At 57.9% G+C, this 12,748-nt stretch overlaps 1 protein-coding gene across 1 annotated transcript; it reads left to right on the top strand.

The window, feature by feature from the left end:
• The first annotated feature begins 214 nt into the window (after positions 1–214).
• On the top strand, positions 215–11,853 carry BCL3 (BCL3 transcription coactivator). The gene is given in 10 exon segments (XM_037991811.2): positions 215–617; positions 2,820–2,973; positions 7,813–7,921; positions 8,686–8,890; positions 8,997–9,064; positions 9,066–9,086; positions 9,319–9,396; positions 9,925–10,092; positions 10,406–10,523; positions 11,245–11,853. Coding segments are annotated over 10 exon segments (1,365 nt in total). The 5' UTR covers positions 215–361; the 3' UTR covers positions 11,433–11,853.
• The last annotated feature ends 895 nt before the right edge of the window (positions 11,854–12,748 follow it).

Below are 12,748 nucleotides of genomic sequence, written 5' to 3'. Positions count from 1 at the left end.
CACCCTCCGACCCCGCCTCCTCTCTCCCCACCCCTCCTTTCCTCCCACTCCCCCGCCAAGGCCTGGCTGCCCCGGGCGCCGCGGGCCGGGAGGGGGCAAGCGGGGCGCGGCGCGGGCGGGGCACACAGCAGGCTGCACCACAGAGCGGCGGGAGCAGCGGCGGGTCCAGGAAACCCCTGGGGCGTACGGGTGGCCCCGGGGGGGGGGGGCCGGGGGCGGGGAGGCGGGCGGCCGGCACCGCCCCGGCCGACAAAAGTCCCTTCAGTTCAGCCGGCTGCAGGGGAAGTCCCGGCGCCCGGCGAAACCACCCTCCCGTGCAGCCGAGCCCAGCAGCTCTCCGGCCGCCGTCCCCGGCGGCCCCATGCCCCGATGCCCCGCGGGGGCCATGGACGAGGGGCCCGTGGACCTGCGCACCCGACCCAAGGCCGCCGGACTCCCGGGCGCCGCACTGCCGCTCCGCAAGCGCCCGCTGCGCGCGCCCTCTCCGGAGCCCGCCGCTCCCCGCGGCGCTGCGGGCCTTGTAGTCCCCCTGGACCCCCTGCGCGGCGGCTGCGACCTGCCGGCGGTCCCCGGGCCCCCCCACGGCCTGGCCAGGCCGGAGGCGCTGTACTACCCGGGTGAGTGGCCCCCCGAGGGTCTGGGCCTGGTGGGAGCCACACAGAGCATAGGGTCACCAGAGCCAGGAGACACAGCTGGAGGCACAAACCCGTGTCTCTCCAGAAACCTGGGGGACAAGAGGATATAACCCCAGGTTCCAGGGATACAGATAGGAGATCATCAGGGAGCCAGTAAGCTGTCCCTCGGGACACAGGCATCTGGGGGTTTGGGGACCCTGGGGGGCAGAGCCCAGGGGCTGAGTGACATGGGGGGGCCAGGGACAATGCCCACTGGTACAAATATGGGGGTGTCACAGAATCAGGACACAGAGCCTGGTGTCCTGGGGACAAAAAAGTACAAGCTCTTAAACCAGATGTGTAGGGTTATGAGGAAGCTGAGCTGGGCTGGAGAAACTGGGGTTCCTTGTATCCTGCTATTAGAATCAAAGGAAGTCAGGGTAACAGAGACTGGGGTTCTAAGGAGACAGATACTGAGGATCTCAGGATGTCACAATCTCAGGAACCCAAGATATCTGGAGACATAGGCATTATGAAAACAGAGATGGGGTTCTGAGCACCCCAATACCTGGGATCACAAGGATCCAAGGGAATGAACCAGAGCTCCAGGGACCCAGATACCAGGGGGTCTTGAGGACCCAGGGGAACAGAGACCCGGGGTTCTGGGTACTCAGTTATGTGGGACCACAAGCGATCAGGGTCCTATTTGAGGTCAAGATCAGGTGGGCCGGAGGGGATTGGGGGACTGAGGATCCTAAGATTGGGTAATTCTGAGACTCTGGGTAATTTAGAGGCAGGATGAAAGATTCAGGGGTCTCCAGACAGAAAGCCTCAGGGTCCCAAGGCCTGGTATTGGAGATACGGGGACCTGGAAACTTGGGAGTTCAAGAACAGAGGACCCACAAGGATCAGCAGAGGACAAATACCACACACTTTTCTCTCCAACCCATCTCCATCCCTGATCTCAAGAAGGGGTGTCCCCTAGCACAGCTGTAGCCGTGTCACCATCCCCAATTGACCCCCAAAGCTGCAGAGAGCCCTTCTCCAGAGCCCCAAGACTTTAGGTAGTTTCTGCACCTTCCACCCCATCAGTGTGACAGCTGGAGAGCCTCAAGCTATATGCGTCAGGAGTTCTGCCACGGCCTCCCAGCTTTCCCATTCCAAGAGTAAGAATGCAGGCCTCAGTTTTCCCTGTCAGTGTGATGGGTTGGTATAGATTTGCCTGCTGCTGTGGTCCCCGGCCTTTTGTTTTTGTTTTGCTTTGTTTTGTTTTTTTTGAGACAGAGTTTTGCTCTGTCACCCAGGCTGGAGTGCATTGGCGTGATCTCAGCTCATTGCAACCTCCGCCTCCCAAGTTCAAGCAATTCTTGTGCCTCGGCCTCCCGAGTAGCTGGAATTACAGGCATGCACCACCACACCTGGCTAATTTTTGTATTTTTAGTGGAGACAGGGTTTCACCATGTTGCACAGACTAGTATTGAACTCCTGAGCTCAGGTGATCCACCCGCCTCGGCCTCCCAAAGTATTGGTGTTAGAGGCACCAGCCACTGCCCCCGGCCTGCCATGGCCCCTTTTTTAACAGTTTGATCTAAAATTACCCACACATGGTGGTGAGCATCTGTAATTCCAGCTACCTGGGAGGCTGAGGCAGGAGAATCGTTTGAACCTGGGAGGCGGAGGTTGCAGTGAGGCAAGATCGTGCCGCTGCACTCCAGTCTGGGCAACAGAGCAAGACTCCATCTCAAAAACAGTTTGAACAGGCTTCTGGTGACACCTCCTCTCTCCCTCCATTCTCTCCAAACCCACTCTACATTTATCCCACACCCTGCACCCAGCTCTTCATCAGCCACAAAATCACTCCGCAGACAGTCCCTCGGGTTCCCTGCTAGGTGATGATGGGTGCGCCCTCTGTTCTTAAGGGACCCTTTGTCTGATTGGAGATTGGGGTCAGAAGATAAGTGACAATAAGGGTGACCGGCCCTGGAGGGAGAGGAAGCTGCCGGAGCCCAGAGGAGGGATATGGAAGGGGGTTTGTTTTAGGCCCTGAGGACCCAGTATAGGATGCAAAAGGGACCTGGGAGAAAAGGTAGGTGACACTGCAGGAGCAAAGATCTAGAAGTAGGGAGCGATCTAGAAGTGGGGAGTAGGTTGAGGGTCTGTGAGTGTGGCCTCACCCGTGTCTCTCCTATGTCCTCCATTGCCTAGGAGCCTTACTGCCTTTGTACCCCACTCGGACCATGGGCTCCCCGTTTCCTCTGGTGAACCTGCCTACACCCCTGTACCCCATGATGTGCCCCATGGAACACCCCCTTTCTGCTGACATCGCCATGGCCACCCGAGCAGATGAGGACGGAGACACGTGAGTGATAGTCCCCTATTAAGGGGAGGGGTGGTTGAGAAGACCAGCTGTCCATAACACAGGGCCGCTCAGCTCCCGTGGACCTGAGTCAGAACTCGGTCTCCACCACAGGCTGTGTGACCTTGAATAAGGCCCTTCCCCTCTCTGACCCTCAGTTTCCTCCTCTGAATAATGGGCACCCTGAGAGCATTTACTCCCTAGGACACTATTTTTGTTTGGTTTTTGTTTTTGATTTTTGAGACAGGGTCTCACTCTGTCGCCCAGGCTGGAGTGCAGTGGCACGATCTCGGCATACTGCAACCTCCACCTCCCAGGTTCAAGCAAGTCTCGTGCCTCAACCTCCCCAGTAGCTGAGACTACAGGTGCCCACTGCCACACCCAGCTAAGTTTCGTATTTTTTGATAGAGACAGGGTTTCACCATGTTGGCCAGACTGGTCTCCAGCTCCTGACCTCCAGTGATCCACTCACCTTGGCCTCCCAAAGTGCTGGGATTACAGGCATGAGCCCCAAGCCCACCCCTAGAACACTATTTTTGGAACAGTGGTCTTCAGATTTTTTATCACAACTTAAAAACAAGAAAGACAGTTCATTGATTAACTTGCTATATGAATTATACATGTAAAACTCCTATCACTGGACCTGGCATAAATGTTGAGTGTTTGTTAATATTACTATTACTTTATCTCAAACCCAGCACACACACACACACAAACTTGAAATTAAAATTGCACAAAATGAAACAATACTCACCCTTACTATGTGGGTTCTACTTTGACATTTTCTCTTTTTTTGTTTTTCTATTATTTTTTCTGAGACAGGGTCTCGATCTGTCACCCAGGCTGGAGTGCAGTGGTGCAATCATAGCTCACTGTAGCCTTGATCTCTTGGGCTCAAGTGATCCTCCCGCCTCAGCCTCCTAAGTAACTGGGACCGCAGGCACTCCTCCCACACCTGGCTAATTTTTGTAATTTTTTTTTTTTTTTTTTTTGTAGAGACATAGTGGTCTTGCTATGTTGTCCAGCCTGGTCTCAAACTCCTGGGCTCAAGTCATGTTCCCACCTCAGCCTCCCAAAGTGCTGAGATTACAGGTGCGAGCCACCGAGCCCAGCTTTACAGCTTTACTTTGCCATTTTCTATTCTAGTCGACTTCATTGTTTTGTGGTCACAGCCCACTACATTAATTTGAAGATCCCCTAAATTGATTTCACAACCCCCATGGTTTATCACCTGCAGTTTGAAGAACATGTTTGTGAGGCTGCTGAGAAGTGTTGCACGGGAGGGTTTAGTCTGTGCCTAGCACATAATAAGCACTCACTACAGTTGATCATCATGATTCTTATTATTCTATCGACCTGGGTTTGAATCTCAGCATGGCCACTTTCTCCTCACTCTATGCCTCAGTTTCCCTCTCTGTAAAAACAGGAACCATCACGTGTGAGGGTCTCTGGGAGGAAGAAATGACATGATTTATACAAAGCGCTTATGTGAGAATTAGTCTGGGGCCTGGAAACCACAGGTAGAGATGAACAGGCCTACTTCTGCAGAGAAGTAGCAGGGGGGCTGCTCTGCCACTGGCCCACTGAGTGATTTCATGTCACTGAGTCTCAGTTTCCCTATTTGGAAACTGGATCTCATAATAGCACCTATCACAATTAGGATTCAGTGAGATCTTGTACACATGTTTTAATACAGTGCACAGAACAGGGCTGGGCAAAGAGTAAGTGCTCAATGCATGGAAATGGGTAGTGTGAGCAGAGCTCCCAGGGTGGTTGCAGGCCATCTTGAGAGCCCTAGCAGGAGAAAGTGGCTGAGATTATAAAGAGCTAATAAAACCTAGTTCCCTCCCCTTCTGGGTACCTCTAGGGGGTCATCTATGAAGTGGACTTAATTAGTCTCTGCCCCCGGGGGTGAACTCTCCATGCCGTTGAAAAGCAGTGTGCTTGCTAGAGGCCGCTCGGCCCACCAGTCTCCAGTCCCGGGCCCTCCCCCCACCTTCCCTCCCCGACTCTCCCCCAAGGCAAACACTTCTGCCTCAGCTGCCTGCTGGGGGAAATCCCTTCCCGCAGAACTTGACCGCAACCCAGCTGCTCTGCCTCCCCCACGTCAGCACCCGTCACTCACTCGCAGCCTCCCCCCTCCTGGCGCTTCCTCCAACCTTAACCCCTTCCGCTGGGGCTGAGACTTTACCGGAACGGGCAGCGGCCCGGCCCCAGCCTGCGCCACCGGCTCCACTTCACACCCGCGGGGGCGGGCAGTGGGGGCGAGGAGGGCGGGGGACGCTAAGTCTGGGTCCCCGCAGAAGCCAAAAGGTTGGGAGGCTGGGCTTGCATCTTCTCACAGGCGGGTACGAGCCTTGGGGCATTTGGACCCCCAAGAGGTTAGGGACTGGGCAGCTAGAAACCTGGGGAGGGGGCGGGATGACGGGGGGCGGGGTGGGGGGATGTTCTGAGTCTCAGAAGGCAGAAGTTGGGAAACTGTATTCCTTAATCTCCGAGGGGATGAGGAGCAGCTTGGCAGCTTGGGGACCTGGCACTCAGAGGGACTTTAGGGGCAGGACCAGATACAGAAATTTGCCGAGTCCCCTGCTCAAAACTTAAGAATTTCACGACAGCGGCGGCAGGACATTCTAAGCGCTGGGCGGGTGAAACTGCTCACGCCGAGGGGCCTGAAAGTCAGTGTCCCCAAAGGGGCAGGGATTGAGGCGCTATATTTCTGGGTCTCTGAAGGGACAAGGTCAGGCAAGGTAGTTTGGGATCCTGGAGCTCCGAAGGACGGGGGACGTCCTTATTCTTAAAGAAGAGTTAGGGCTATTTCTGCCTCCCAGAGAGATGTTGGGAGTGGGTGCCGGGATAAGGAGGACTTGCAGCCAGCTGGAGTCTGAACCCTAACGGGTGGAGTTCCAGAGGGTCCCCCAGGCTGGAGGACTCGGGATTATATGCCCCCCCACAACACACACACCTCAAGGGAGCTAGGTCTTCTTTGGCTGGGCTCCCCCTTCCCCCGCCCCATTCGAAGATGGAAGTTGGGGTGCCGGGGGTGGCCAGGGTAGATCCCCGGCGGGACAGGCTTCCCTCCCCCGGGAGCAGGAAGCGGAGCCCCGCCCAGCAGACCTGTTACTGGAAGTCCGAGGGTTGGGTCGCCCCTCCCGTCCCCACTTCCTCCAGCCCCGCCCCACCCCCTGCGGCCCGCGCGTTTATGGGAACTCAGGCCTGGACGGTTTCTCTGAAATCATTCGCTGCGTCTGCCCTCACTTAACCCTGGCCGCCCCGAGAGGGACCTAGGCCAGGCGTCCTGGGAGATGCAGAGAAGCGAGGAGCCTTCCCAGGGACACCGGACCCTCCCTCAACATTTTATGTTTAAATTTGGCTTTCATGAATTAGGAGTCAGGTTCAGCAATTCACCTGCGTGATCGCACCCTGGTATGTGGGCGCTGTACTTCACCTAGCAGAAAACTGAGGCTCCAAAAGGCCGCCATGGCTTTGCCCTAGCACACGGCTAGGCTAGGAGGGGTCGTGGCCCAATTTGCAACTCTGGCCCCAGGATTTCTACATTTCCATCAGAACCACCTGGGAGGCTGGTTTAAACTGGATTCTACAGACACATTCCACAAGAGAGATGAGTGGTGGTGAGAAAGGAATTACTCAGTAAACAGACTTTAAATAAAGATCCTGCCGCCCACTGTGTACACACAGGCCTCCTTAGGTCCTCCACTCTGTCCCCCATCCCATGCAAACATGCACAGGTGTGCACACGCACGCGCGTGCACACACACACACATCAGTCTCCAAATAGCTGTTCCAGGTTGGGGTCTCTGGAAACTGAGCAGGAAGTTCCTTGGAAATGCTCTCCATCAACACCTGTGGGATGAAGGAAGCCCATCTGGGCAGAAGGAGAAGTTGAGCTGCAGTGTCGCCTCTGCGCGGCCTCAGCCATCCCACAGAGAGTATTGAAGCTGGAATGGCCTTCAGCATTGGGGTCAGGAGGCTAGGCCTTCTACGCTGGCATTAACCAGTGACTGGATGCCATTGAAGGGCAACTGCTCTTGATTCACATGGGGCGTGACCTTGGGCAAGCAGCTCTCTTCAGCTGAAGGTAATTCCCAAATGGTCTGAAAGCTGATGATCTTCCCAGAAGCTGAGGGAGTAAGTCCTTCAGTCTGGAAGGGGGTTCTGGGCTGTACAGCCTCCAGAACAATGGCCCCATCCCAGTTTGTCCTTATCTCCCTTTTAGTCAAAACTTTTGTTGCAGACTGGGCATGGTGGCTCATGCCTGTAATCCCAGCACTTCGGGAGGCTGAAACAGGAGGATCACTTGAACCCAGCAGTTAGAGACCAGCCTGGCCAACATAGTGAAACCCTGTCTCTACTAAAAATACAAAAATTAGCTGGGTGTGATGGCGCACGCCTGTAATCCCAGCTACTCGGGAGGCTGAGGTTGGATGATCGCTTGAACCCGGGAGGCAGAGATTGCAGTGAGCGTGAGATAGCACCACTGCACTCCAGCCTAGGCGACAGAGCAAGACTCCATCTCAAACAAATAAAATAAAACAAAAGGGTCCCTCTGGCTGTTGTGTGGGGGACAGACAGTAGAGCATAGGTGGAATCAGGAAAACCATGAGGATGGAACTGTGCTAGACCAGCAGGGAGCCAGTGGTGGCTAAAGCAGGATGGAAGGAGTGGGTGGTAAATCAGGATGGAAGGAGTGGGTGGGGAGAAGTGTTTGGATACTGGGGACATTTCCAAAGCACTCAACACATTGGAGTTATCATTGCCAACAGCATGAGGGTGAGAGGTGAACAGCTCCTAATGCCTGTGATTCTTTCATTCCCCCACCCCCAGGCCTCTCCATATTGCTGTGGTGCAGGGTAACCTGCCAGCTGTGCACCGGCTGGTCAACCTCTTCCAGCAAGGGGGCCGGGAGCTCGACATCTACAACAACCTACGGCAGGTGAGGCTGGGTCTGAGGGAGGAGGGCTGGGGCCTGGACTCCTAGGTCTGAGGGAGGAGGGTCTGGGGACCTGGACTCCTGGGTCTGAAGGAGGAGGGGTGGGGGGCCTGGACTCCTGGGTCTGAGGGAGGAGGGGCTGGGGCCTGGACCCCTGGGTCTGAGGGAGGAGGGACTGGTGTCTGGACTCCTGGGTCTGATGGAGGAGGGCTGCAGGCCTGGGCTTCTGGGTCTGAGGAAAGAGAGCTGGGGCCTGGGCTCCTGAGTCTGAGGAAGGAGGGCTGGGGGCTTGGGCTCCTGGGTCTGAGGGAGGAGGGCTGGGGGCTTGGGCTCCTGAGTCTGAGGGAGGAGGGCTGGGGGCTTGGGCTCCTGGGTCTGAGGGAGGAGGGCTAGGGGTCTGGAATCTAAGTAGGGGTCTGGAATCTAAGGTGCTCCAGGCTCCTGGTTCCTGGGGAAGAAGGGCTCTGGGGCCTTGGACTCCTTGTTCCTGAGAGGGAGGGAGCCTAAAGACCTCCTAGATGAGGACGGAGGGGGCTGGGGAACCAGAATCCCGGTACTAGGGAAAGAGGAGGTTGGAGGCCCAGTCTTCTGGGTCCTGGGGAAGGAGGAACATGGGTCCCCCACTCTTGAATCTGAGACAGGAGGTGTCTCAGGTTTCTGTTCCTGGGGAAGACTGCAGGATGAGGAGTAAGGGTTCAGAAAACCTGAGGGAGGCAGGACTAGAGAGCAGGGCTGGACACAGGTCCCTCACAGTCACTGTTCCCCAGACACCGCTCCACCTGGCTGTGATCACCACATTACCGTCTGTGGTCCGGCTCCTGGTGACAGCTGGTGCCAGCCCCATGGCGCTGGACCGCCATGGCCAGACGGCCGCCCACCTGGCGTGCGAGCACCGCAGCCCAACCTGCCTGCGAGCCCTGCTGGACAGCGCAGCTCCTGGCACGTTGGACCTGGAGGCCCGCAATTACGACGGTAAGTATCTACCGCGGGGCACGGCTGGGCTATCCAGCGGACCTGGAGTCCATCAGCGTCCGCAAAGCCCCAGGCCTAGGTTTCACCAAGCCTTCCCCTCCCTCAGGGCTCACCGCCCTGCACGTGGCAGTGAACACCGAGTGCCAAGAAACCGTGCAGCTCTTACTGGAGCGCGGGTGCCGACATCGACGCAGTGGTGAGCGCTCACTAGGAGCTGTGAGGGAGCCGGGCCTTAGCAGGGGCGGGGTCTTGTCGGGGGCGGGGCCAGTGTCGGGCTGGCGTGGGAGAGCGCCCGCGTGGGGCGGGGCTTGGAGTGTCCGACCCAAGAGAGAGGCTGGACCCCACGAATGGGATGCGGTCGGGATGCGGGTCGCCAGCTGCTGGAGCAGAGCTTGGAAAAACTCAAAGACCTTCCCTCCCCGCTGCAGGACATTAAGAGCGGCCGCTCCCCGCTCATCCACGCCGTGGAAAACAACAGCCTTAGCATGGTGCAGCTGCTGCTGCAGGTGCGTACAGCGCCCCCTGAGCCTCGCGCCCACCCTGTCCTCTGACCCCAACCCGCTCTGGCCCCAGCCTCTACCTCTGACCCCGCCTTCCAGTTCTGGCTCTTGCTCCTGCTCCGCGTCCAGCTCTCACCCTTCCTTTAAGGCCTAGTTCTCTCAACCCTCGGACTCCACGCCCCTGGCTACGAACATGTCCCATTCCTCCCCTGCCCCCTCAACGGCCTAGGCCCCGCCCTGCATTGGCCTGGCTGACCCCACCTTCCAGCTAGGCCCTGTCCACACATTGTCCTTCCACCCTCCAGCCCCCCCCCCGACTCCTTGGGGCGCGGGCCTCGGTGTCCAGCTCCGGTTCATTCAGCGCCGCCAGCACAGTCCCGCTTGGCCCGCCCTTGGCTGTCGCTCCTACCTTCCTGTGACCCCACCCCATCCGGTGCCGCCCAACGTGCCGGCCACCTACCCGGGCCTCCAGCCTCTGTTCCCTTGCCCCGGGTGACCCGCGCGCCCTCCTGACCCGGCCCTCCCGCCCCGCAGCACGGCGCCAACGTGAACGCACAAATGTATTCCGGCAGCTCCGCGCTGCACTCAGCGTCCGGCCGCGGGCTCCTCCCGCTGGTGCGCACACTGGTCCGCAGCGGCGCTGACAGCAGCCTCAAGAACTGCCACAACGACACGCCGCTGATGGTGGCGCGCAGCCGCAGGGTGAGCCGGGGCGGCTGTGGGTATGCCCCTTGCACACGTGTGTCCGCGGCCTGGTGGCAGGAGAGTGTGCCAGAGCGCAGCGGTGTGAGGGTGTCTGTGCCGCCGCGTGGTGGGGAGTGGGTGAGTCTCTGAGAGCGAGGGTGTGAGTTCCAGAAATGAGGAGAGACTGGCACCAAGAAAAGAAGTGCCTTGCCCATCTTTTCCTACTGAGAGATGGAGAGGCCACCATCTGGATCCCGTGAGCTAGGAGGGATAGAAGGAGAGAGGGCTGTGAGGCAGGGGTGGCTCCATGGTGACGCCCATCTTCCTGAAGGTCATCGACATCCTGAGGGGGAAGGCCGCCCGGCCTGCTTCCACCTCCCAGCCAGACCCCTCCCCTGACCGGAGCGCCAACACCTCCCCCGAGAGCAGCAGCCGCCTCAGCTCCAATGGTGAGAAACTGCTCCCAACCTCCAGCCCTGGCACCTCCTCCCTCAGACCCAGGAATCCCAACCCACGGCCCCTCCTCCCTCAGATCCAGGAGTCCAGGCCCCTAGCCTCCTCTCTCAGACACAGGAATCCCAAACCACACCCCCTCCTTCCTCAGCCCCAGGATTCCAGGCCCCTAGCCTCCTCCCTCAGACCCAGGAGTCCAGACCCCTGGCCCCTCCTCCTTCAGACCGCAACCCCTCCTCCACCAGACCCCCCCAGCCCCTCCTCCCTCAGACTTCAGCCCCTCCTCCCTCACACCCCCTGTCCCTCTTCTCTCAAACCTCAGCCCCTCCTCCCTCAGACCCAGGAATCCAGATTCCCAGCCCCTCCTCCCTCAGACCCCCAGCCCCTCCTCCCTCAGACCCAGGAGTCCACACCCCTGGCCTCTTCTCCTTCAGACCCCAGCTCCTCCTCCTTCAGACCCCCAGCCCCTCTTCCTTCAGACCCAGGAGTCTAGGTCCCCAATGCCTCATTCCTCAGACCCAGGACTTTAGACCCCTAGCCCCTTCTCCCTCAGACTTCCTGCACCTCCTTTCTCAGATCCAAGAGTCCAGACCCCCAGCCCCTCCTCCTTCAGACCCCCAGTCCCTCCTCCCTTAGACCCAGATCTCAGGCCCCAGCCCCTGCTCTCTGGGTCTAGCCTCTCACCACCCTCCCCCTCTGTCTCTCTTCCTTCCTCAGGTCTTCTCTCTGCATCACCGTCCTCCTCACCCTCCCAGTCTCCCCCCAAGGACCACCCTGGATTCCCCATGGCTCCTCCCAATTTCTTCCTTCCTTCCCCATCTCCACCTGCCTTCCTGCCCTTTGCCGGGGTCCTCCGAGGCCCTGGCCGGCCGGTGCCCTCCTCCCCAGCTCCAGGAGGCAGCTGAGGGGGATGGGGGGGCAGATCTTGGACTCATGAGGAGGGGCCCCCTGCCCTGTGGGGTCAACCCTTCTGGAAACTGTGAAGATCTCACTCTGCCCCCCCCCATCTTCGGGACCAGGATTTGCACAGAAGCACATGCACCTACCCATACAGCCCCTCTTCTGAGCACAGTTCCCCCATCTCGCTCCCTGCCCAGAGCTCTGACCCCAGTATTCTCAGGCACCAGTCCCTGTCCGGAATGCTACCCACATCCTCCATTTCCGTGTCCCCTCCCAGAGCTGGTGGACCCAGGGAACAGCCACTCCCCTCCACACTCTACCAGACAACTGAGGAGGGGAGAGGGGCTGTGACGGACCTGGATCACGATGTAAATTATTAAGCATTTTGGTTGGATTTCTTTTGTAATAAACTATTTTTGTACCATATCCCTTGGGTGCATGGGCCTCTTTCATGAGATGGACCTGGTGGAAGTGCCTTCGTGTGTGTGCACACCCGTGCACTGAATCCAGTTGACTCCCAGAGTGATGTTGTGAGTCTCAGACAGACAATCTCCTGTGTATCACTCTGGGACTTCTGGTGTGTTTGATTGTGAATGTTGCCATCATTGTCACTGTGCCATTGTTTCTAAGGAGAACATGGTGTGTGATATCTTTTTTTTTCTTCCCCAAGACAGAGTCTTGCTCTGTCACCCAAGCTGGAGCGCAGTGGCACAATCTTGGCTCACTGCAACCTCCGCCTCCCAAGTTCAAGCGATTCTCCTGCCTCAGCCTCCCGAGTAGCTAGGATTACAGGCGTGCACCACCACGCCCGGCTAATTTTTGTATTTTTAGTAGAGATGGGGTTTCACCATGTTGGTCAGGCTGGTCTCGAACTCCTGACCTCATGATCCTCCCATGTCAGCCTCCCAAAGTGCTGGGATTACAGGCATGAACCACCGCACCTGGCCAGTGTGTGATATCTTTCCAGGGCACCCTGTTGGATTTCGTAGTGAGCCCGGGCATATGTGTTTCTGTAGTGTGGGGGTCCCGGTGATAACCCACAGCTGACTTCAGCCCCAGTCGTCTTTGGCTGGCCGCGTGTGTGGCGTTTGGGAGTGTTCCTAACATTGAATCTGGGGTGATGCTGTGATTGTTGCGGTGTGACTGCCTCACATGGCGTGAGGCACTTTTACTCAGTGGTTCCACGGGGCCTCTCTAATGGACCACATCTGTGGTTTTTTTGTTGTTTTTTTGTTTTGAGACGTAGTCTCACTCTGTTGCCCAGGCTAGAGTGCAATGGCACGATCTCGGCTCACTGCAACCTCCACCTCCTGGGTTCAAG

Source organism: Chlorocebus sabaeus, chromosome 6 (assembly GCF_047675955.1).
Source record: "Chlorocebus sabaeus isolate Y175 chromosome 6, mChlSab1.0.hap1, whole genome shotgun sequence".
NCBI lineage: Eukaryota > Metazoa > Chordata > Mammalia > Primates > Cercopithecidae > Chlorocebus > Chlorocebus sabaeus.
This window is presented reverse-complemented; position numbering and strand designations above follow the sequence as displayed.